This window comes from Leuresthes tenuis, unplaced genomic scaffold (genome assembly GCF_036924035.1).
Source record: "Leuresthes tenuis unplaced genomic scaffold, fLeuTen1.0.hap1 SCAF_8, whole genome shotgun sequence".
NCBI classification, from domain to species: domain Eukaryota; kingdom Metazoa; phylum Chordata; class Actinopteri; order Atheriniformes; family Atherinopsidae; genus Leuresthes; species Leuresthes tenuis.
In genome coordinates this window covers 33745307-33772347 of record NW_027325362.1, presented here as the reverse complement: position 1 = coordinate 33772347, position 27041 = coordinate 33745307, and the positions used below count along the sequence as shown (strand labels likewise).

Below are 27041 nucleotides of genomic sequence, written 5' to 3'. Positions count from 1 at the left end.
ATATAAGGAATGAACCATTGTTTATTTGTTAATAAAATGTGTGAACCAGCTGATAATAAAATAAAAACTAGAAATACATTTGAATAAATAAAATGGAACACTGAAACAGAATAAGTACCTTTTTTTCAGAAAAGTTTTTACATTGAAAATGTACATTCAACAACTCTGTACAGAGAGCTAAAAGTAAACCTCAAGGTAATAAACAGAACAATTTAATTGAATTAAAACACAACAGAACAACAATAAAAACCAGAAACACTCATTGAAGGGTTTGGCTGTGCGGGGCTGAGCTGGATAGGACAGGTTAGGGGTTGGGAAGGGCAGGACCTGCTTGGGCTGGACTGGGCTCAGCGGCACATAGTGCGGCTGTGGTCAGAGCACTTGATTTTCCTTGGCTTTCTGAAAAAAGAGTTTGATTTGAGGGTTTTTGGTACCCAAGCCAGCCGTAAGTAATACACTTACCTTGCCACTTACCAAAGCGACTTACAAATGAAGATTTAACAAGCTATATAAAAGCTAACAATGCTGAGAAATGCTCTCTGAAGAGCTGGGTTTTCAAGAGCTTCTTGAAGATAGACAGGGACGCCCCTGTTCTGGTAGCGCTCGGTAGGTCATTCCACCATCGTGGGACGACACATGAACAGAGTTTGGATTGTCTTAGGCGTGGTGTAGGAGCTGCTAGACGACAATCCTGGGATGAACGGAGAGACCGAGTTGTGACATAAGCCTTTGCAAGAGCATTCAAGTAGATGGGAGCCGTTCCATTAAGCACTTTGTAGGCTAACATCAGTGACTTGAATTTGATGCGGGCGGCTAAGGGTAGCCAGTGGAGTTCAATGAACAGAGGAGTGACGTGTGTTCTTTTAGGCTGATCCAAGACCAGACGCACCGCCGCGTTCTGGATCATCTGCAGAGGTTTCACAGCACAGGCTGGGAGACCAGTTAGGAGAGCATTGCAGTAGTCAAGGCGGGAGATGACCATGGCCTGCACCAGGAGCTGGGGGGCATGTTGTGTTAGGTATGGTCTGATCTTTCTTATGTTTAGTAATGCAAAGCGGCACAAACGAGCAACCGAGGTAACGTGATCTTTGAAGGTTAGTTGGTCATCAATCATGACACCCAAGTTTCTAGCAACCTTTGATGGAGCAAGAGATAGGGATTCGGTTTGGATGCAGATGCTGTGTTGTATGGTTGGTTTGGCTGGAAAGACAAGCAGTTCAGTTTTTGGGAGGTTAAGTTGGAGATGATGGGCTTTCATCCATGTTGATATGTCAGAGAGACAGTCTGAGATTCATGCTGAGACCGTGTGGTCGTCAGGTGGGAATGACAGATAGAGCTGGGTATCATCAGCATAACATTGGTATGAGAAACATAAACATAAACATCTGAAAACATGATGTTGAAATGGCGTCTTGTTTTCATTTCTATCAGTTTCGTATTAAACTGTGTTTATATTCTTCACTAAAGGGAAAACAGGACAGAAAGGAAAAGGCTGAACCAAACCAAGCTCATCTTTGGGCCAAGCAGCAAGATGAGGAGCAGTGATAGAGGGAGAGCAGGTACTATAAAAGGAAGAGACTATGCCAGTCCTGTATACGTTTTAGAAGTCAGATGTATAATGCAGGATAATTGAAGTATTGTGTAAGATTATAATAGAAATGTGTTCAAAAGTTGGTTTTCCTTAACAAGAGTGAACAGATTAGGCACTATCATCAACATGATAGTGTAATAGGGCTTGGGTATCTATTTTAAATACTGAAGGAAATATGAAGCATTTGTATATATCCTGTCCCAGGACAGTTCATTCCTTTTTATTCCTAATCCATGACTTGATTGAATTCATTCTCCAGTTTTTCAAAGTAACTCATTTGCAAATAATTTAGGATGAGGGTGATGTTCTCTGATAACAAACAAAACAAATAAACCTAAAAGTCATTATGATGTTGTTTTTGTTCCTTTAAGACTCTGAAAATGGCCAGATTTTAATAATGGAATAAAAAAAAATTCCAGGGGAGCCCCCGAACCCGCCTAGAAGTTGAGCAGAAGATGAGCAGAGACAGTAAACAAAATGGATGGAGAGCAAAATACAGAAGACAATCTGTCAATCGTCTGGTGGAACCAAGGGAATATAAATACACATAGGGAGCAACAGTAAACTGAACACAAATGCAGAGTAATAAACTGACTTAAAACAAGTTGTAAAACAACTGGAGAGGATGCGAAAGTTAACATATATAAAAAGAAAGTGCACATAAAGCTGAATGACTTGCAAAACAAAAGTTTATAACTAAATAAATCAGAAAAATGACAGAATGGACCCTAAAGTCAGGACAACTTTTAAACTGTTCAGCTAATTTCATACTTAGTTCATGAATGTAAACAATTATTGTTTAAGTTACAAAATGCAGTCAAATATATCTGACAAGATGTGGTTTCATGTGAAATCTGAAGCGGTAGGGGCAGTTTTAACCATTTCTTAATCATGTAATCAAGTAATAATGTGATCCAAATGACTTAATCAAAAATGAACAATTTGATAAAATCAGTATCTGGTTCAACAGCTAAAAAATGTTCCAGCCTTTGCATCTGCTCCACCCTATCATTTGTCTGTGGATGGATGGTGTGTAAACAAACACTAAGATATATATATAGCTGCTGAGCTATAGCTATTTCCATTGGATTTGTTGCTACTGAAATGTATGAGTGTTAAAGCAATATAGACCACAGTATTTTGGAGGGCAGATCATGATCCAATAACAATTTATCACTTTAGAAATAGGCTAAGCTATTACATTGTGGTATAATAAATGCATAGTTTTATTCCCAGTATTTTTCCAAGAGGTTGTAAAAAGCTTTGTATGAACTGTTAGAAAAAGAGTATTTTTATAAAAACACAGCACATCGTCTTAAACAATGCTGGGTTTCACTTCCCTCTGGTTGCATGTGGTCATTTGGCTGTTTCCTGACAATGAATACTTCACATGCACATGTCATCAGAAGGGTCACATGTTCTCTTAGGACCATTTTACACTTCCCTAAAATGCTTTCACCAATGAAAAGACTGAAGTCAAATGATGTTGCAGTTCTACTGGGACTTGAGTAAGAGCAGAGTAGGAGGGGGCTCTGTATTTACATGCACAACTACTGGTCTGATAACAGCATAATAATAGACAGCTACTTTAATTTTCAAGGCAGCACTCTCTTAGTTACAGGTCTATTTTGAATGCACTGTGTTTTATTTTCTCATTTTCTTAATTTATTTGACAGGGACATCCATCCATCCATGTTTTATACCCGCTTAATCCAATTTAGGATTGCGGGGGGCTGGAGCCTATCCCAGCTGTCATTGGGTGAGAGGCAGTGTATACCCTGGACAGGTCGCCAGTCCATCAATACACAAAATACAGAATGAAAAAGAAAAGTTGAACTCATAAAGATACAGAAACGAAAAAGACTAACCATTTATTGCCATTGATTAACCATAGGGTAGAGCCTAAGATGAATTGTAAGTATCTGGTTGTCTTGTGGTTGCTGGGACTGAGTTCCAATCTAGCACAGCTTTTACAGAGAATGCAGATTGGCCCAGTGAACTTTTCCTCAGAGGCATGACACAATCTCCTCTCACTGAACCTCTTGACAACCTGTCAGAGCAGAGGAGAAGTAAGGCCACCTGAAATACTATAAATAAGACGAACAATTGCATATATAAACATGTTTTCCCTATGGAGCAGTCTGTGTGGGATATATGTGTGTGATGTATTTGAATATGAAGACCTGTCAACACACATACACTGTTCTATCTTACATCAAGTTCTGTGTTGAGAGTGTCAGAGTGGCTAAAAGTATACAGGTTTTCCCCAATGAGCAACCCTGGATGACTGGCACACTGCACAGGGCAAGAGACACAGCGTTTGGATCAGGAGATTGAGCTCTGTAAAACACGGTCCAAGCTGACCTAAAGGGAGGGATATGGGATGCTACAGTAGACTACAAGACAAAGATGGAGAATCATCTCTTGATTCAATTCAGTTTTCTTTATATAGTGCCAAATCACAACAATGTCATCTCAAGGCCAATTAACCAATGAAATGAAACCAGTTAGACGTCCAATTCATAATACAATCATAATCCAATCAAGTCATATTAGTCCAATACATACAGAGTCAATTCCAAAAAAGTTTCCTAGCTAAGGAAACCAACAGATTCCATTTAAACTTCTCTTCAATCCAATCTTTCATCCTGAAAAAACTCCCTATTAACAGGAAGAAACCTCCATCAGAACCAGGAATAGTGGCCATCTTCCTCGGCCAGCAGCTGGTTCCACAGAGTGGGGCCTGATAACTGAAGGCTCTGCCTCCCATTCTACTTTTAGAAACTCTGGGAACCACAAGGAAACCTGCAGTCTGAGAGCAAAGTGCTCTGTTGGGAAAATATCTTACAGTGAGATCTTTAAGATATGATGGAGCTCGGTCATTAAGAGCTTTATATGTGAGAAGAAGAATCTTAAATTCTATTCTGAATTTAACAGGGAGCCAATGAAGAGATCAGATGGAGGCTTTTCAGATAAATTTTGGGACAGCCCAATAATAAAGAGTTATAGTAGTCCAATCTTTATTTTCTTTTTTTAAAAACTCTTTATTGATAGATAATTTCAATATTTTTGTACAGAGATGAAAAGTAAACAAAAAAAGCAAAAAAACAAATACAAAACACTGAACAATTTCACAAATTTGAGGTCCAAGGGTGATCTATATATATATCCAAAAGACTAAATACCATACACAGCGTATCATAAGCAGTCTCACACATTGGCCTAATAGGCATGCCATTTCTGCCATCGCTTCTCACCCAGATCTTTTTAAAGTGGAATTAAATAAGTAATTTGCTCTAGGACATGTAATTGTTTTAGATTATATTAATGAAAGTATCTATAGTGGGGGCAGTTTTCTGGAGCCAGCATTTTGTGATGGTCTTTTTGACTTACAGCCAGAAAGACCCTAAGAAGATAAATATCAGTTTTACTCAATCCATCGGGCATGTTTCCAAGATAGAGAACTGTGAATGATACATTGATATTGAAACACAGAACCTTTGAAATTATTTTTGCCACCTCCCTCCAGAAAATCTGGAGGGGAGGGGTAAGAGCCAAAAACATGGCTTTACAAAAATAATCTGTAAGTACCTGTAAAAGTCTTGCCCACTCAACCCATACATTTGACATAAGTTGTTAAAGCTGTTAAAATCCCATTTTTTAACAATTTTCAATTCAATTCAATTCAATTTTATTTATATAGCGCCAGATTACAACAATTGTCATCTCAAGGCACTTAAGTAATATAGTCCAATTCAAGCCAATTGGAATTCAATTCATTGTAATCATAATCCAATTAATTCATATAGAGCCAATTCAAAAATAACATCCTAGCTAAGGAAACCAACAGATTGCACCAAAACTTGTCTTCAGTCCAGTCTCCCGTCCTGAGCGTGCCTGTGGCGACTGTGGAAAGGAACGACTCCCTTTTAACAGGAAGAAACCTCTGGCAGAACCAGAACCAGGAAGGGTGGCCATCCACCTCGACCAGCTGGGGTTTGAGAAGACAGAAAAGAGGGAAAAGAGGGGGGGGGGGACACTATAACGCCATTCAAAAGACACCTGTTGGAACAGGGAAACATAGGTTAATAACCACAATAATGTCACATGTACATAAAATCAATTCAGAAATTAAACAGGGAGAAACAGAGAGCAAAGTGAGGAAAGGTGTGACAGATGAGGTCCCCCAGCAGTCTAAGCCTATAGCAGCTTAACTATGGGATGTTTCAGGATTACCTGAGCCATCCCTAACTATAAACTTTATCAAAAAGGAAAGTTTTAAGCCTAATCTTAAAAGTGGAAAGGGTGTCTGCTTCCTAGACATTTACTGGCAGCTTATTCCACAAGAGAGGGGCCTGATAACTGAAGGCTCTGCCTCCCATTCTACTTTTAGAAACTCTGGGAACAACAAGTAAACCGGCAGTTTGGGAGGGAAGTGCTCTGTTAGGAAAATATCTTACAATGAGATCTTTAAGATATGATGGAGCTCGGTCATTAAGAGCTTTATATGTGAGGAGAAGAATCTTAAATTCTATTCTGAATTTAACAGGGAGCCAATGAAGAGAAGCTAAAACTGAAGAAACATGATCTCTGCTGTTAATTCTCATTAGAACTCTGGCTGCAGCATTTTGGATCAGCTGGAGACTTTTCAGAGAATATGTGGGACAGCCCAATAATAAGGAATTACAGTAGTCCAATCTTGAAGTAACATATGCATGAACTAGTTTCTCTGCATCACCCTGAGAGAGGATGTTCTTGATTTTAGCAATATTACGAAGGTGAAAGAAGGCAGTCCTAGAAACCAGTTTTATATGTGCGTCAAATGATAAATTCTGGTCAAAAATAACTCCAAGGTTCCTCACTGTAGAACTAGAAGCCAAGGAAATACCATCTAGAGTAACTATATAACTAGAAAACTTCTCCCTGAAGCGCTCAGGTCCAAAGAGAACAACTTCAGTTTTGTCTGAATTTAGAAGCAGACAGTTCTGAGTCATCCAGGTCTTTATGTCTTTAAGACATGCTTGTAGTCTGACCAACCTATTGGTTTCATCTGGTTTCATAGATAAGTACAGCTGAGTATCATCAGCATAGCAATGGAAATTGATGCCATGCTGTCTGATAATGTTACCTAATGGAAGCATGTACAAAGTAAAAAGAATCGGTCCAAACACAGAACCCTGAGGAACTCCATGACTTACTCCAATGTGTGAGGAAGATTCTTCATTTACAAGAACAAACTGGAATCTATCAGATAAATATGACTTAAACCAGCCTAATGCAGTTCCATTAATCCCAATAACATGTTCAAGTCTCTGTAACAGAATGCTGTGATCGATCGTATCAAATGCAGCACTGAGATCCAACAGGACAAGCACAGAAACAAGTCCGCTATCAGAAGCTAACAGGAGATCATTGGTAACTTTCACCAGTGCCGTTTCTGTGCTATGATGCACTCTGAATCCTGACTGAAACTCTTCAAACAGATTATTTCTATGTAAATGATCACAAAGTTGAACTGCAACTATTTTTTCAAGAACTTTAGACATAAAAAGGGAGATTGGATATAGGTCGATAATTAGCCAACACTTCTGAATCAAGAGTAGGTTTTTTATGTAAAGGTTTAATTACAGCAACCTTAAAAGTCTGAGGTACATATCCTGTCAACAAAGACCGATTGATCAAATCCAATATGGAAGTACTGATTAAGGGGAAAACCTCCTTGAACAGTTTGGTTGGGATTGGGTCTAAAATACAAGTTGATGGTTTAGAAGAGGGTGTGGTGGTGTGGTGGTTAGCACCGTCGCCTCACAGCAAGAGGGTTCCAAGTTCTATTCCTGGTTGGGGCCTTTATGTGTGGAGTTTGCAATGTTCTCTTTGTGTATGTGTGGGTTCTCTCTGGGTACTCTGGCTTTCTCCCACCATCCAAAAACATGCATGTTTGTTTGATTGGTGATTTTAAATTTTCCCTGGGATTGGACTTGAATGACTGTTATGGGACACCCAGAAATTCAAATGCTGCGTTCGCAGAGGAGCTGAACTGCCTTTTGCACGCTTTGAGACACAGCGGCACACAGTCACTCCACTGCTGCTCACTGTCCAGGACCATGACGTGTGGGAGGTGCTTAGGGAGGTGCTCAGTTAATTCTTCAACATTCTTCAACATCTCCCTGTCACAAGTCAAATCCTGCATAGAATCATCCACAACCATCCCTGTCCATTAGAATATAAACCCAGCAGAGCTCTTAGATCCAAGGACTCAGGTCAGCTGGTCCAGTCCAGAGTCCAGACAAAAGATGGAGAAGCAGCATTTAGCTGTTATGCTGCAAACAAGAGGAACAAACTGCCAGAGGAGATTAAACTGTCACCAAATGTAGACATTTTTAAATCCAGGTTAAAAACATTTCTTTTGTCATGTCCATGAAATCTGAACAGTATCTTTGGATTTATCTAAACTGTTGCTTGTTTTAAATCTTTTTAATTAATTTTAATAATTTAATTTGTTTCTCTTCATATTCTTTTACATATTTTTAATGCATTTTCTGCTACCTGCTGCAATGCTTTTATTTTATGTAAAGCACTTTGAATTGTTGTACATGAAATGTGCTACAAATAAATTTGACTTGATTTGACTATATCAATGATGACTGTGTGGAGAGGTCAACACCTTCAAGTATCTCAGCATCCTCATCTGTATGGACCTCTTCTGGTCTGCGAACACATGGTCAGTCATCAGGAGGCCTGACTGCATTCTTAAGGTTAAACTTTTATTATCATTGTACAAGGTACAATAAATTCCGATTCTTATTCTACCTCGAGTTGTTTCACGACTCCTGGAAATCATTATTGTGTGCAGCTCTTGTGGTGGTTTGAACAAGTCCTCCAACTAACAAGGTAATATAGGTAATTTGTTCATACTCCTCAGTGTGGCCCTGTAAAGTACCGCCTAATAGAGCAATAGAAGGGAGATATAACTCATGTGAGCACTTCCCAAAACAGAGCAGACGTCATTCTCACATCTTCAGTTTAGGTAACCAGAAAGTCCTCATAAAGAGGAAGGGGGAAGTGAATGGAGCAGTAATGTGCTGCACTTTCAACGATGGGATTGTGTGTGATGTGAGATGAATAACACGAAGAACTTCCGTCACTTCTGGTTGGATTTAGGCATTAACGTTACTTGGTTAAAGTTAAGATCAAAACTTCTTGTCTTCGGTTACAAAACATTTGTGATTTGGGTAAAAAAAAAAAATTCAAAACACAAATAAAGGCTCTAGTGGCCTTTGATGGTAGCTTGACAGGAAATGGAGTACAGAGAGAGGGGAAGACATGCAGCTGTGTACACAGGCCACCTGCTCATCCCTGTGAGCTAAACAGCAGCCCCACACATTATTTCTAAAACTGGAAAGTAAATTTCTATCATTCTCATGCAGTTGCTCTCACAACCACCATTTAAACCATGCTGTAGTTCAACCTCTTCTCAAAAAATTATTTAAAAAAGAAAGTGAAGAATTTTTTTGAAAAAGCTCAATCCTTCTTTGCCATAGAATTACAGACCTATTTCCAAGTTACCCGCATGGCAAAGAACGGTCGGGCAACTCCTAAAAAAAAACATACCCAAAGTAAATTGAAAGCTGTTCTTGAACCACTTGGAGTAAGGGGCTGGTTGAGGTCTCTTTTGAAAGAGAACACTCAGTAAGTGCTACTGTCACAGTGTAATATGAGCTTGAATACAGTGAAAGAGATGGAATTTTATGTCAGCCTAAGTTTTTTTTCACCAAATATGTGTCTTAAAAGTGACTTTAGCATGAGGCTGCGGACTGAAAAACACAAAGGGACTACAGCCTGAAGTCTTACCTTGTCCTACTTCAAATTTGACTGTAATACAACAAAAAATTAGTATTTGTACAGGTTTTTCTAAGGATAGGACCAGGCATGCCAAAGCTGTGCCAAAACTGTGCCATTTGGAGAGCCTTGGGGGAAAAAGGCTGCCATTCCTGAACGCTTCAACATACAGTCATGATCTTGGGCTCTAATGAAAGGTTACACTTGGGACAGTCTTATCCCACATCCAGATCCTCTGCCAGTATTACTGACAAAGAGTAACAGAAGCACAAACACATTTTGTTTATAACCAGAGCTTTGTGCATACAATAAAAGTAAAAACAGATAGTATGGTCAAAATACAATTAGTTTATATACATAAATAATGACATGGCAAACAACACTGAACACCATTCACAATTTGTATCGACATTATTTGCTGTTGGCAACATGCCAATCATTGTAGCAGTCTCTGCCTGGCACAAAGCATAGGGGCATATCACATGTGGCACACTTCACAGGAGTCTTGGTCTGGCAGTGTCTGCACCTCAAGCACCCAGCTGTGCTGTGTCCTGATATGTCCACAAGTTTGTGATGACTGGCAAGAAAGGGCCCAGATTCAACTGAGGTGGTAGACCTCGTCTCTGCCAACTCCAAGGCTAAGGTCTCCCTGAATGCCTTCTGGTGCAAAGGAACCACTCAAAATCACTCATATTTTTCACAACTAGTTGAGAAAGCACATTGCCAAGGTGCTGAACATTTTTTCTTTGCAAAATGTCAGGCTGCTGTGTCTGTGGAAGATGTTTTCATGTTTGCAACTGGCCTGACTTCACTTCCCCCATCTGGATTGGAACCATCACCAAGAATAGAGTTCCTGGATGACTCTCCATTTCCAAAGGAAAATACATGTTCAAACACATTGAAATTACCATTCCTAGACACTTGCACTGTGTTTAAGACACAAATTAACTTTGGACTTCAAAATTCCCCAGGATTTGGATGTTTTTAAGCCACAAAATTAACCCTATGGACTCTAAAAAGGTTGTTATTAAAGGTTGTTAAGAATCTTTAGAATGTAAAGATATGTGAGCATGTTTTTTCTCACAGTTAACATTTTGGCCATTCTATTTTAGACTAAATAAACAAAAAAGAAGGAGTTTTGGTTTTTGTACCTACAAAAATGTAATAAATATGCATTACTTTGCTAGTATTTGATTAAGGGACAGATTTCAGGGTATATAAAAAAAAACATCTTAATCACTCTGAAAAAAAAATAGCAGGAAGAAAAGTAAAGCCTCAATGAGCAAGCACTACTAACTTTTTGATTGTTTTATAGCTGAGCAGTTTCGTTTAGCTTCATGTACAGTCCTGTTGCAGACTCCCAGTTTTCTGGCTTCTGTAAATTATTGTGCTTCATAGCAAAGTCCAAGCACTCCTGCATGTTTGGGTCCCCAAATGTAGCTATTGATAGGCTTGCCTCAGGAAAGCCATCCAATTCAACGTGTTCAATTTCAAATCCACAGTCTCTGGAGTCAAATCTATAAAAGATATAACTGCATTTACTTACATTTAAGTAAAACAAATAAGACAGAAACAAGGAAGCCTCAATGTATCATCAAAGTTTTACCTGTGTGGTAATCAATACAGTTCATTGGGCACTCCTCCTGGACATGACGCTGCTCTGGAAGTGCGAATCCTGTGATTGTTCCACATTCTCACAAACAACGTTTCTCGTCACCTTGGGGGCCGTAGGCAAGAGTGAACATGGGGGCCTTCCGGCCAAAAAACACCAGGAAGATCATTTAATCAAGAAATCTTTTATTTTAAATTACCAAAGTGCAAAATCGCATGAATACAAAGACTATAGAAAACTCTACATACAATAAACTGTGTAACATAACAAACACAACTGAAATGTGCAAAGTTTGCAGAATAACAAAAACACAACCAAGCAAAAAAAAAGTTAGTGGTCTTTGGTCCCATATCCACATCCGTGTCCTAGTGGAATTTGTTTTTAAAACTTCAATAACAACTTCAGTGTTCCATATTTTTGTTTAAAATAACATTTAGGCTATACCAGAAAATTCAAGGAGATAAATATCTTCCTCTTCCAGATACAAATTAGTTGCTAGTTAGCCTGCTGTTAATTACTATTTAAATAAGCTGTTAATGTGCAGTAAACGTGTGCCTGCTGACACTGGGAGAAAGTGGCATCATAACTTTCTTTTTTAAAATTATGTCAGATGATACATTGAACTTCCCACTTTCTCCTTTTCTTTTGTCTTCATCTTCTTATTTTTTTTCTTTTTGCATGCCCTGAAGGATATGCCCGCTTCATGTTTGCTTCCGTGAATCGAAAGTATAGCAGAAAGCTGGCAAGACGGGACGGGTCGCTACAGTGTCTATGGGGATTTCAGGTTGTGTCATTGATATAGATCAATATCGGCCGTGTCTGGTGGGGTCCCTTAACAGCCGCTAGCCAGTAACAGCTGGTAGGGGCCCTATGCAGGGGTGGCGTCTCTGCTAACATGCTCATCCAAGTCCGCCTGAAGAACATCCCCATAGCAAATTCTCAATAGGCACTGATGCTAATGACTCCCGTTGAAGTATCCTGCATCCCAGAGGTCTGCAAATAACTCCAGAACTGAGATCTATAGACATGGATATGTGACGTAATGATATATCTGTGTGTGTACATATATTTAGATATGAAGTTACTTTATGAAGACCACTTACCTTCCCTTTCTAAATATGGACCCCCAGGACTCAAAGCGCTGGTTATTAGTGGATGACGGATACGTATGGTTGGATGCTCCAGAGTAGTACTTGTGATCATGGTGATGTAGGGTACACTGAATCGCAGCCATAATGCCGTTCTCCGTGCCGCAATCAGTTCTCCGTCTCATGGGGATGACACCAAGGTTTCGCACACATGACAGGAAATTGTAAGCGATCACCCTTGGGTTATTATTTGTTGGTCCACATTCAAGCCACAGTACTTTGCGTGAAAATCCAACTATGCATCCTGAAAGGGCCAGGTTCAATGGGCGTAGGTTTGCATATGGACGGTATGGACATGTCCATACCAATATTTTGAGAGAGCAGATTGTCCCTATAATAAATTGAACCAACTGTATGTCTGTTGTTCATACATCCATTCATCTGATCTACGTGACACTTCACGCATGTATTGCAGAGGCCTCTGTTGCTCTATACAGGCACAGCGGGATCAGTTTGATATGTAGCATCAGTTAGATATATACCCTGCACATGTTACAGTGGGTTTAAGCAGCAGCGTCAGACGTCCAAACTTCTCCCAGGAGGAAGCTGTCTTGGTCCGTCAGGTCCAAGATTGCAGTGTCCGAATATATGGCACTGCGAACAGCCCTCCACGGGCTGATGAAGCAAAAGTAGCCTGGGAGGAGGTCACTAATGGTTACATGCTGCCATTCCGACATCTCGCCATTCCGACATTGGCCTCCAATTGTCCCGTCATTCCGACACTTTTTTCCTCCTATGGTCGGAATGGCGGTATGTTTTTTTTTTTTTAACATACTGCCATTCCGACAGTTCCTTTTAATAGCCTGTTTTACTCAAAACATTTTGCACTAATGATATGCCGGCGCAAATACGCCCTAAAGTTGATGAAGGGAAGTGAGATGATGGCTTCACATTCTCTTCTGTCTTCTTCTTCTTCTGCATCCCAGTCAAGGTTATTATATTCACCAAATAAGTTAAAAGAAATTATAAAATCACTCAATAAAATAATAAAATCCATGTTTTTATCTGTCTTGCCATTGTGACAAATAAACTATGAAATAACGTTGAGTCTCCGTTGCCATGGTTACCAACTAGTGTTTGAGCCAGCCCTAAAATTTAGAACTGTCATCAGGCAATTTGACCGGAATGTCTTTCCTAGGTCTCCATTATCACTTTATAACCTACACCTTCCAGTCAATCAGAATCGAGCATTCACTCGGACCATGGTATAAGGACATTTAAAGGTGTATCCCATTACTGTTGGCAGGATGATATTCAGTTATGTTTCCTTCAAACTTGGCGATGTTTCAAAGAAATCTTTCCCTCTAAGCTGCCTGCAGTCGATAAAAGATTGTATGGCTGACAACTCTCTTCAGCTAAACACAGAAAACCTGAGATACTTGTTCATCTTTAGTAAAAAAAAAAAAACATTATTGCACAATCTGTGGGTTTCTACGGGCCATGGCTTGAGACTGATTCAGTATGTACATGGTTTAGTTTACTTCTATTTTTCCCAAATAAAGGAACATAGCTAAAATTGTCCTGTTTAGTCTCTTGTGGAGATGGAAATGATTGCCCATAACTTTGTCTCATCTGGATTACTGTAATTCCCTTTTCACTTGCCTGAGAAATTCATCTCTACATCGGCAACAATTGGTCCAGGATGCAGCTGTCAGACACCCAGAAGGTCCCATAGAACACCAGTCTTGATTTCTTTACATTTGCTCCCCATCAGGTTCAGAGTCCATATTAAAATCCTTGTTCCAACATTCTGAGCTTTGCACAGCCAGGCCCCTGTGTATCTGTTAAACTAACTGCACCCCCACAACAACAGGGTCCTGATCAGGGTTGTTGGTTGACCCTCGATCTCCACTCAGAACAAAGGAGACTGTGCTTCTGGGACTGTTGGCCCTAATCTTTGGAGCTCTCTCCCATTGGACTTAAGATCTGTGAACACGGTGGACACCTTTAAAAAAAAAAAGCAGCTGTTTAAAACAGGCTTTTGTCTCATTTATCTTGTTTGATTGCTTTTTATTTCTATCGTCTCAATTTTTTAAAAATCTCTATGAAACATTTGGTTTGTATCTCTAGCCGTTTTTTTTTAATCTTTCTGAAGCACTTTGTGATGTCTGGTCCTGTGAAGCTCAATATGAATACATTTTACTCACTTACTTACTTGAGGTTACACATTCTTCAACTGTAATTATTGGTTGTGTGTGCCTGCACCAACAAATGCCACATAGACATGTCTTAAGAAGTAGGACAGTTTCGCCAGGCTCGTGGGCCACAATGTTAAAATTGATGCACAGCATTTAAAAAAATAAAGAGGCATGACTTTTAGAAAAAAAAAGGTCTGCAAAGTAAAAGTGTGCATGGTAAGCTCCAAGTTTGTCAGGTCTCACAGAGACTCTTAGGTTTTTGTATCTTGTCTTGTCACTTCCTGTTTTATTTTGAAATTAACTACTCCTCTCGTTTCAGATAACTTGCCCTTCCTCCCGTGTCATGTGTCTCATTGTCTTCCCTGATTCCCAAGTGTTTCCACATGTTCCCCTTGGTCCCTCATGTGTATTTAGTCTACGTCTTCCCTTGTCTCGGTGCCAGTGTGTTGAATTGTCTCTCGAGCGTTCGTCCGCTAGCCTCCACAGTGATCCACGCCTACGTAAACCAAAGATCTTGTTTATTAATGATTTCCTCCTTGAGAGTGATTTTTTGTTGTAAGTTTTTCCATAGATTTAGCCAAGTGAAGTTTTCTTTGTATTGTTGTTTATTCAGTAGTATCTCCGGTAGAGGAGTGTCTTTGATTTATAGTGATAACTTTCATAGCAACTCCATTAGAAGGAGTCTCTTTTGTTTATTGGTTTTGTTAAATTTCTATAGAGCCTCCGACGGGTCGTAGAGGGATAAGTTTAGTTGTAAGATTTATATAACCCATTGTTTTTTCCTCCTAGCGTGGCGAGAGTTTTCTTTTGATAAGTTTTATAGTCTCACTCTTCTCTCCATAGGTATCGAGAAGAGTGAGTTAGGAATTCATAATCTATTGCTTTGCTCTACAAGTGACTATCATTATATAAATAAAATCTGGTTATTGATTCTGCCCTCCATCTGCGTCCAGTGCTTCACGGATCGTGACAAAGTTTAACTGGACTGAGCCTCTGCCACACCTTCAGGTGCAGTCATTAAAGAAAATTAAGACAATGAAGACCAGGTACCATCTAAAGACTTTTGCAGGGCCAGTAGAGGGACTGTCCATATTGTAAAATTGTTATTCAGTTCAGTTATGCATCAATAACACAGCAAAACTTCCTAATAAATTTAAATCTAATCATTCTCATACAGAGAAACACTGATTTCCTTTGAGTAAGCCATAGTCACTGTGTGGTGACATGAATGTGTGGAAATGAATCATGGCTGATTGGACTGGTGGTCCGTCCTTTGAACCGGAAGGACAACACCGCCAGACAAACAGAAACAGTTGGGAATAGTTGAACATTCTGTTCAGCCCTGCTTCTTTTAAACGTGGCTTCAGCACATCCAGACTCAAGTTTATGTTGTGAATTGTCCACAGCATATCCAGTATCACGTCATATCCATGTCCAGCATCAAAATATTCTTTAATAACAGCGCGTACGTTGTCACTAGTGCGCTTATATTTTGAAAACATGTAAACCATGTCCTTCTGGTTCAAAGCACGGACCACTAGTCCAATCAGCGATGATTCATGTCACCCGAGGCTAGCTACCTCTTCCGGTTTGGTTAATGTCGTTGTCGTGATTTGTCGTTGCGTTTTCAGATTTGCCGTTGTGATTTGCACTTCAGGGCCACCGTAGTTAACTCATCAAGTTTAATATCTACTGTTTTCAGAAATGACAGAAATTACTTTGTTATGGTTACACAATACAACTAATGGTAACATCCTGGACAGTAAATAGTGGCCAAACTGAATTTCAAGGATCAAGAAATGCACAATGAAAGCACTTTTATTTAGTGAACAATATAAAACAGATACCAACTAGATTTATAGAAAATAATGTAGCTTTGTCTTGTTGGATTGGATTGGGGTGTGAGGGTTTTTGTCATGTTCACTGAGCAGTTCCTAAGCAGCAACAGTGGAGCGTTACACCGTCTGCTGAGGGAGGTAGCTGCTGTCTGGAAGTGATGTTGCATTGACTGCTCTTGAAACAATGATCAGAGAGGTGAGATGAGTCTGTGGTACAACCGTGTGCACGTTACATTATGATACTGTCTCAAATTTAACAAATCAAATTTCAACTTAATAATACCCAGATTTCTTCAAATCTCTTCTACTGATTGTGAATGCAGAATCAGACTGTGGTGAATGTGAAGCGAGTGACATGTTGGTAGTCCTCCCCAGGATGCAGAAGACAGTCAGGAAATGAAGCCTAAAGACAAACACACACACCAAAAATAGAGCTTTTAGATGGTTTCTGAAACTTCCCTACTTTGATCAAGATGATTTCAGTGCTTTAGTTTTTAGTGCGTACAAGTTTTAAGCAGTTTTTTAGGTCAAGACATAAGGCACAACCAGGAAACGCCAGATAAATATTGACCATTGCCATCTTTTTACGTTGTCCTATTGGGTAATAGGCCAATAGCAGCCCATTAAGACTTTGACATGAAGGTTGAGAAACTATTTTTTATTATTTATGTTATTATCATCGTTGTTCACCTGTGTTATTCTGGTAGTGGTTTATATAATACCTGCAGCCATTTTAGACACTTTCTGTGACGTCATCAGCTCAGTCTCTAACAGAAAATACACACAAAAACTCAACACATTCATAACTTTACTGGAGATTTTAACCACATCTCCCTCCTCTATTTTCAGTCTCTCAACTGCTCAACCAGAGAAGGTGAAAATTTGGATTTATTTATATAAATTTATAGCAAATAAAGGAAATGCATGCAGCTTTTCTGTCTGTCCTCCATCATGAAAATAAGACAATAATCTGCTTCTCCTCACTTATAACTATACATTAATAACTATACAGCGATTTCTGACCAAACAGACTTTCAGAAGTGATCCCAGGAACAACTTCTGTGTGGAGAGTATTATTCCTATAAGGAAAGTGAGGTACTTCCTCAATAACAAACCCTGGATCACCAGTGACTTGAAACAGCTGCAGAACATAAAAAAAAGCTTTAAGGGAAGGTGACACAGAGTAAATGATGATTGTTCAAAACAGGTGAAAAAGAAGAGAACAGAGAGTAAGGAGGTGTACAGAAAAAGCTAGAAAGCCAGCTCCAGCAGAATAATGACAGATGTGAGGTCAGGGATGGAAAAGATCATAGGCTTTAAAATAAAAAGATTAGACTGATGAAAGCTTGGACAAAATGAGCCTAACATATTTTGCAGTGTGTTCAGCTCAGATCAACACTTACATGTTCCACAGCTACACAGACCTCAACTTCATACGCGACTATAAGTCGACATGAACCAAGGAGTAAACATTACTGTGGAGGGGGCGTGGTGCATCAGCTGCAGGAGAGAGCTGTGGAGAGAGCTCTGGGGAGCAGGACTAGGTGAGTGATTAGTACACCGGCAGTCACTTGTCTAATCACTCTCCTCTTTTTTTTTTTTTTTTTTTTTATATAATATTTTTATTACTTTTTCTGACATGAACACAGACTACAAACAACAGAACAACATGGCCACAAAAACAAATATCTGACTACTTGTGTGTTATACACAGTACAATGCAAAAAAAACACATCTCCCTATAGAAATAAGCTGTGAGGATGTGGGAACAAAGTATATATACATACAGATATATTCATCATCACACAAATAAATAACTTAATTTAGAGAGAAAGGGCTACTTTTTTCTCTTTTTCTTTTTTTAAATGAGAATGAATAGATTAAAAACAAATGAGTAAATTAATGTCCAGCCTTATGATCCAAAAACGTCAGTTAGCCAGTTCCCCTCAATGCCATCTATTAGTACAATGGTTGTGAGTCTTTTACCTGCATATTTAAAGAAAGGGGTCCAAATCCTACCAAAATCATCCATCCTACATTTGAATCTGCATGTTAGGTATTCCATTGGTAGTAAATCAAATACAACTTTGTGCCATACCCTAATTGTAGGTGGAGCATTATCAATCCATCTAAGCAATATATTTTTCCGAGCAGCAAATGTAAGAATACTGAGCAGCCTTCTTTGATGGGACCCTTTAATATGACGACTGGGCAAGCCGAGGAGCAGAACCTGAGGATCAGCATCAAGCTGGACATTAAAAATCAAATTAAGTTTGCTAACAATTTTACCCCAGTACTCCTCAACATGGATACATGTCCACACACAGTGCCTATAGCTTCCCACCTCTACCTGACACTTGGAACACTTTTCAGACAAACTTGGGTTCATCTTGTGTCTGAGCTGTGGTGTAATCTGCAAGCGATGTAGTATTCTAAACTGGGTCTCTCTGGTTCTGTTACATATGGAGATCTCTCTAGCTAGTCGCCATATTTCCAACCATGTTGATTCATCTATTGTAAGATTTAAATCAGCATTCCATTTACATCGAACATACTCTAGGTTCATATTGCTAACAGAGTTGAGCTCAGCATAACCCCGACCGAGAACTGCTTTCTTGCCTCTACCAAGAAGTAGACGTTCCATCTGTGAAGTCTGACAGTTAAAATCATACCTTCTTTGATTCTGGGTGAAGTTGCGAATTTGCAGATACCTGAAGAAGTGATTACTGGGGAGACCATATTTCTGTCGGATTTGTTCAAATGTAAGCATCACTCCTTTATCAAATAAATGTCCCAGAGTTAAAATCCCCCTCTCCTCCCACATCTTAAATCCCATGTCTGAGCAGGCTGGGGCAAAATCCATGTTCCCGTATATCGGAGCTAGCGACGACAATGTTTTGGAACGACCCTCTAACTTTCTTATCGCTTGCCAGGCTTTCAGACTTGTTGTGATTATGATGTTATTGTTCCTAGCATTCTTAGTTTTCGTTGAGTCCAAGGCAAGTAAAACACCCGTGAGGCCATTACCCGCGTTCGCCGACTCCAGATCTAACCACACCGAATCTGGATCATTATTAATCCACTCGGCTATGTACCGGAGCTGTGCAGCCAGCTGATAGAGCCTAATGTTTGGGACAGCTAAGCCTCCCTGCTCTACAGACATTTGCAAGTTAGACATTTTTAGTCGTGGTTTCTTTCTGTTCCATATAAATGAACTGATCCAGCCATTTACCCTTCTAATTGTTTTATTATTAAGTAAAATGGGGACCATTTGAAAGTGATAAAGTAGTCTCGGCAGAATGTTCATTTTGAGTAAAGCAATTCTACCCATCATTGACAGTGGAAGAGATATCCATCTGTCCAAGTCATCACATATATACTTTAACAGAGGTTCAAAGTTGGCCTTGTACATTGCTTCTAATGATGGGGTGATGAAAATCCCAAGATAAGTAAAGCCTGCGGGTGACCATTTAAATGGACAGGAGATAGGCAGAGAGGAGTTGCCCAGCGGCATGACTTCAGACTTAGAAAAATTTATTTTATACCCTGAAAATGTACTAAATTGATTTATTATTTCCAAAACAGCTGGTATAGATTTTGTTGGGTTAGTTAAAAAAAGCAATATATCATCAGCATATAAGGCTATTTTATGATCTTTCCCACCAACTGAGATTCCAGTGATATCTGGGCTATTCCTTATAGCTTCTGCAAGGGGCTCGATCGCTATAGCAAACAACAATGGGGATAAAGGGCATCCCTGCCTTGTTCCCCTACCCCAGTGTTTCTTAATGTCGGTCCTCATGACCCACTGCCCTGCTTGTTTTCAATGTTTCCCTCCTCCACCACACTTGATTCAAATGAATGGCTCATTATCAGGCCACTGCAGAGCTTGATGACGAGCTGATCATTTGAATCAGGTGTGGCAGAGGAGGGAAACATCAAAAACATGCAGGGCGGTGGGTCATGAGGACCGGAATTGAGAAACACTGCCCTACCCAGAGGGAAGGCGGATGAGACCTGGCCATTGATCCGAACAGCAGCCAGTGGTCTGTTATATAGCAACCTAACCCAGCTGCTGAAAGCATCTCCCAGCCCGAAGGCATTTAAGGTAGAAAAAAGAAATTGCCATTCAACCCTGTCAAAGGCTTTTTCGGCATCTAGACTTATCACCATACTGGACAACCTCCACTGTTGCGACAGCTGAATTACATTTAATAACCTTCTCATGTTGTTACTCAGTTCCTACCAATAATGAACCCTGTCTGATCAGTGTTGATAATGGAGGGCAAAACCTTCTCAAGATGCTGCGCTAATATTTTAGATAAGATTTTAAAATCAACATTCAGGAGACTAATAGGTCAATATGAAGGACATTCATCAGCTGGTTTTCCTTTTTTAAGTATGAGGCTAATATTGGCCTCTGTAAGTGATCTAGGTAAAGAGCCTTTATTAAATGATTCGTTCAGCATATCCAAGAAAGGACCCATAAGCTCTGATTTAAAGTCTTTATAGAATTCACTGCTAAGGCCGTCTGGGCCTGGAGACTTCCCTGATTGTAAAGTCTGAAATGCCACTAGAACCTCCTACTTCGTAATCGGTCCGTTTAGCCCCTGTTTTTGCTCCTCTGTTAGTTTAGGTAAAGTAAGCTTTGACATAAATCTATCAGTCAAGTCCTGTGCTTCCGGGGGCTCCTCACTGCTATATAACTGGTTATAAAATTCTCTAAACACCTTACAAATATTAACTGTGTCAGACTTACTATGTCCATTTTTGTCTTTAATGGATGAAATTGTATGAGAGTAAGTCCTCTTGTTCACTAGTCTTGCAAGATACTTACTTGGTTTATTACCATACTCATATAACCTTTGTTTAGCAAATCGAATACTCTGCTCAGCTCTATGAGTAAGAAGAGAATTTAGAGATGCTCTTGTAGCCAACATTGCTTTCATATTAATATCAGATGGATATTTTGCATACGTCTTCTCTAAATCAGCAAGTGTGCCTTCCAATTCCTTTTGGGCTTCTAAAGATTTACGTTGTTTGCTTCTAGCATAGGAGATAATAAGGCCTCTAGCATAGACCTTACAGATTTCCCATAATATTGATGGGGTTATATCTGGGGTTTTATTTATTTCGTAGAATATGTTAAATTCTGATTTAAAATAAGAAATGAATTTGGGATCACTTAGTAGGTGTGGATTGAACCTCCAGGAATTAGAGGAGCCCTGTCTCTCGGAAAAGAGCAACTGTAAAAATACTGGGCTGTGATCAGAAATAGAAATAGTTCCTGTATCACAAGACACAACAGAGGAAAGCAATAACTTAGGGATGAAAAAATAATCTATTCTAGAACTACTCTTATAAGCACTGGAAAAAAACGTGAACTCTTTAGAAGTAGGATGTACAGTTCTCCATACATCAAGAAAACCAAACTCCTCACATGTGTCCATTAATGCCCTGGCCCTTTTTGATGGGACCCTAGGATCTGCAGGCATTCTGTCCATTAGCGGATTCAGGTGGCAGTTAAAATCCCCACCCACAATACAACATTCAGTTTAATACTAGGAATATTCATAGTTAAATTAAGTACATAACATATCTTAAATTGTTGCTACTCATCGCTGTCACACATTTATTCTCTTTGTCTTTGGGCAGCATAAGTAGTATAGCAACAGGACCGAGCGGGCTGATAACATATAACAAAACAGTGGCCATTCCTGGGATGAAACTATTTACAAAGACTAACACTAGGTCCTTCACAAACCGTTCTAGAACCTCTAAACTTGAGATCACACCACAGAGAGCAAATTCAAACCCTCCTTTCAGGTGGTGGGTCCCCTGCCTAACGCTAAATGCAAGCACACTTCTTACTCATCTGGCACAGTAAGTTGAAGTAGCAATGGCTGAAAATATAGACAGACACAATCCCTACCATTCCTAAATAACATTAATAATAACCGTTATATAAATCCATAAAACACAGTTGGTAGGGCACTGGTCCTGATGGCAGTCAAAGTAATCATACTATCAAAGACAATAAGATAAAATAAATAAAATTAAAATATAAGAGAAACGTTCAGTCCTGTCTCTCAAGACCCGTATCTTAAGAGCATGTGAGCCTCAAGCTTCCATAAGAATAAGCATAAACAAGCTGCGTGAAGCACCTCGTAATTTACACGGATGTAATTAACGGGTGCGGCATGGATGAACACCGCCCGTATATTTATAGATGACCAAATAATACCCACCAAAACTTATGTATTTATTTCTGAAAGATAAATCCCGGTCTGGATCAACAGTTTTTTCCACGGGGGAACATATTAGGAAGTTACGGCGAAACATATTAGGTCTGTGAGTCCTCCAGGTGGAGCGCCCGACAGTTAACACAGGACAGTGTCACACCTCACCTGCGCATCACAGGACAGCTACAGAGAGTCAACAAAGGCTGAAGCCTCTCCTGGAGAGTGGAAAGTTTTAACCGTATCATTCACTGTGATCCTGAGGGACGCGGGGTAGATCATGGCATAACGAGCTCCCTCGATGTTCTGGAGCTTCTTCCGCACCTGGTCGTATTTGCGCCGTCTTTTCTGTGTAGCAGCAGCGAAATCAGGGAAGAACTGAATCCTCGCTCCGTCCTGTCGGATGTCTTTGAGTCGTCTAGCAGCATCCATCACCCTTTGACGGTCATTGAAGTTGTGAAACCTCACTATCATTGCGCGTGGAAACCTTGAGGTCTGGGGACCGGGGAGCCTGTGCGCCCTCTCAAGCTTGACGCGGCCCGCTTTGGTGTCCAGCTGTAGGAGCTGGGGAATCCAGGACTCCATAAACTGTGTTGGGTTTGTCCCCTCCAGTTTCTCTTGCAGGCCAACAATCCTCAGGTTTTTGCGTCGACCTCCATTCTCATAATCCTGAAGTCGCTCTGTCAGCTCCTTTGCTGTTCTTTCCAAAGCAAGAAAGCGCTGATCAGCATCAGTAGACGCATTTTCCACCACTAGAATTCTTTGTTCCGCCTCACAGACACGGTCAGTAACTTCTTTCAAACTCTGAGAAATATTTGTGGTGATATCGTGCAGCATCTTTTCTAGTTTTTCATCCATCATGACAGCAATATTCGCTGTCATCGCTTCAAGGGCTTTGGTCAGACCCGGATCAGATGCCGCACTAGTGTTAGCCGCTAGCGTAGCATCGTCGTCTTGTGGGGAGGCCGCAGGTGTATCTTTCTTCTTTGAAAGTTGTTTAGAAGGCATTTTACCCGCAGGTTTGCTCAAGAATCGGTCCAGGGACATCACCCGGAGTAGTCACTCCGATTTTTCGTGCGCTTTGAGCCACCAAGAATAAAAAATGCCAATATTGGAGGATAAGTGTACCAGAGCTCCGACAAAACGTGGCTACTCAGGTGCTTGCATCACCGGAAGTCCACTCTCCTCTTTTAAAAACTCAGTAGTGTGCTGGAGCTGGGAGGAGGATTGAAGTGGTGTCGGCAGCACGAACCGAGAGGGAAGGCCTGCGAACGACTCCACATTCGTGAAAAATAGTTAATAAACTATACGTTGAACCGTTCGCTGTCTCTGAGTCTCTCTGAGAGAACCCGCAGTGGCAACAGGCCGCCACAATTACTATCTACAGCTGCGAGAGGACACTCTAGGCTTGTGACAACTATATGCTAACAAAGAAAGCTAATCGCAGGCTGAAAGCAAGATGACCAGAGCTGAAGGATCGAGGCCACAGGTGGGTGCTTGAACAACATACTGCTGGCAGAGGCTCATCAACGGTGCAGTTACGTCTCCATGCCCCGGTACTTGTCCAGAAGATGAATATAAATGAGTCTGCAAGTGGGCCTTCTTGGTGTTACCGCTTCATGCAACGCTACCGCCTCTCTATCAGAGCACGGAGCACTTGTGTCAGGATTGGTCTTGGATTTTGTGAAATAAATTTCTAAATAAATGCAAATTGTAGTCTGGTGTGATTTATATGTTTTTTTCCTCTTCATGACGCAAAGTTTGACTGATGCGACTTATAGTCCGGATATAACGTTATATCCTCCCTGCCACACCTTTATAATGTCTTCCTTCTCCTCAGTTATGGATTTTTACACAGCTTCCAGCAGATGAGATCTGTAGCAGTGCTTGCATTTCTGATCACCTGCCTGTTTTGTTCTCTGTTACTGTCCCCTGCTCTGTTGTTGAAACTCGCCCTGCTCTCAGGCACTTCTGTAGGCGTGCTGAAAGGAGATGGAAGAAGGACAAGCTACACGTATCTTTTCTATTGGAGTATCAGAATGCTGTAAAAGCTGCCAAAGCTGACTACCTCTCAAGCCTCGTCTCAAACAACATCGACAGGCCAAAGGTTTTGTTCAATGTTCTGGACTCTCTTTTAAACCCATGCACCACTGATCCCATTGTACTTGCTCTTTACAGCGATTCTCTGGACTTCTTTGTCGACAAAATCTCTGCTCTGCGGTCGGTACCGTCTCTCTTTGTTTCTGACTCCTCTGGCCCCACAATATGCCCTGCTGCCGTTGACCAGTTTAAAACCCGTATCACTGTCTAAGCTGTTGGATGTAGTGCAGAAACTACGCCCTACAACTTCACCTTCAGATAGCCTTCCCCCGCATCTTTTTAAAAAGATTTTTAATTCAGTGGGCTCATTCAATTTATTATTGTTTCATGCTTGTTTTAACTCAGACCATTTTCCAGCTCCTATTAAGCATGGCATAGTGCAGCCACTAATAAAAAGCCTGGCCTTGATCCATCTACTGCGTTTGACACAGTAGATCACAGGACCCTGCTGTCACGCCTGGAACAGTACGCTGGTGTCAAGGGTCCTGCCCTCATGCTGCTCCAGTCCTACCTGACTGACAGGAGCAGTTCATTTGGGAGAATTTTCTTCTAGTGTGACCCCTCTAACTTCCGGGGTGCCTCAAGGAGCTATTTTAGGCCCTTTATTGTTCTCATGTTGCCCCTTGGATCCATTCTCCGCAAACATAATGTGTCTTTTCATTATTACGCTGATGATGTACAAATGTACAAATTATGTAAATGTAAAAATGTAAAACTCTGTACAAATTCTACTTGCCTGTATAACTTGGATGAGCCTCAGTTTTCTAAACCTAAATGACAGAAAGACAGAAGTCACAGTGTTTGGGTGTCATGGACTTTACAGTCACACATACCTACTGTGTTGCTCTGCCCCCTTCCCTTGGTTCAAAACACTGCTCTGTTGTGAAGAGCCTTGGTGTCACTCTTGACTGTGATTTTAGATTTGACAGGCAAATTGGCTCTGTAGTCAAAAGTGCCTTTTTCCAGCTGCAACTTCTGGCCAGGGTAAAACCTTACCTTTCTCCTAGTGACCTGGACAAGGGGACTCATGCCTTTATTTTTTTCAAGACTGGACTATTGCAACTCGTTGTATGTGGGTTTAGACCAGCACTCCTGCAACACCTACAGCTTGTGCAAAATGCTGCTGCTCAGCTTTTAACAGGTACAAAGAAACAGGAACATATAACCCCGGTTCTGGCCTCTCTGCACTGGCTTCCTGTCCGGTTCAGAATTGATTTTAAGATCCTGATGTTTGTTTTTTAAATTTTGAACTGATCTGATGCATGTTCACAATCAGAGCTCTGAGGTCTGCTAACAAACTATACTTTGATGTGCCTAAAAGCAGGCTAAAAACTAAAGGCGAGCAAGCTTTTGCAATGAATGCCCCTAAGCTGTGGAATACATATGCATATCCGGTCGTCAGAAACTCTGGACATTTTTAAATCCTCTCTTAATCCGCTTGGCCACTGACCTGCTTTAGTTGGCGGTCTGGGGTGCATGGTCCTCCCAGGTGTCGAGTGGGGCCTCTACTGGGCCCCGCGCTCGACTCAAGCCAAGGTGGCCAGGTCCTGCGGTCTGGTTTCCCCATAGAGGCCATAGGATGTTTTCTGTTTAGTCTTGACAGATGTAGTTGTCCAGTTCCATGTTGTTTTTTTTCATCGTCTTCTCATAGAAGTTCTTTCTATCTCTGTCTTTTTTCCTCCCTTTCTTTTTCTTTCTCTCATCAGGTTAAGCATTAATATGTATAAAGTAGTCTAACAAATATAAATAGATAAGCAGTACTTGCGCATCAAGAGGAGGTATATATTGGTAAAGGCTCTCTTGGCAAAGCAAATGTGTTTGGCATAACACAGTATTCAGATTACAATTCTGCTGGCCATGATGCTGTACAGGACAAGGGGAATAAAAGTACAAGAAATACCGGCAGAAATCATTCAAGGAGCACAATTCAAACCAGCATAGAAAAATGTCCAAAAAATATCAGTGTTGTCACATAACAATTAAAGCACATGAGAAGATGCAAAGAAAGAGGCAGTATGTAGTGTTGCTGCAGCAGGCTGCCACTGGTGCAGCACCACACAACAATCACCTAATCTTGAACACAAACAAAACAAAACATGATTGGGAACTTTAGGAGGACCAGGAATAAACCAAACACTGTCTATATCACGCTGGCCTACGATATAAGCAGCAAACATAAGAGGAGTGGGTGGGAGAGCGTGAGCGAGGCCTTTAATGCTGTGGGGTCTGAGAAGCGCACACAAGCAGAGGTGAAGAAGTGGTCCTATATTAAGGTGGATGTGAAGCGGAGACTTTAATAGTATGCACTGCAACACTTGTGCATGCTTTTATATCCACTCGTATAATTGCAGACACATGGGTGTTTTAATTGTTCATCAGTGTTATTTGTTTATGTGTCTCAGATGTGCACATCACTTATTCTGAGGACAAATTGTGTTCACATTTATTTATTATAAGTTTCCCAACTTCACCTCTAAGTGTCGCCAAAGAATCAACAGCTGTAGAAAGGTGCGTACGACAGCCCTGAAGTTGGCGT

The 27041-nt window shown here is 40.5% G+C and overlaps 1 protein-coding gene across 1 annotated transcript in view; it reads right to left on the bottom strand.

The window, feature by feature from the left end:
* Positions 1 to 16130: 16130 nt before the first annotated feature.
* Positions 16131 to 27041, bottom strand: part of galm (galactose mutarotase) — a 37749-nt gene continuing 26838 nt past the window's right edge. Inside the window, exon 9 of the mRNA XM_072391549.1 lies at positions 16131 to 16569. Coding sequence (XP_072247650.1) covers positions 16492 to 16569 — 78 coding nt within the window. The 3' untranslated portion in view covers positions 16131 to 16491. The remainder of the gene's footprint in view (positions 16570 to 27041) is intronic.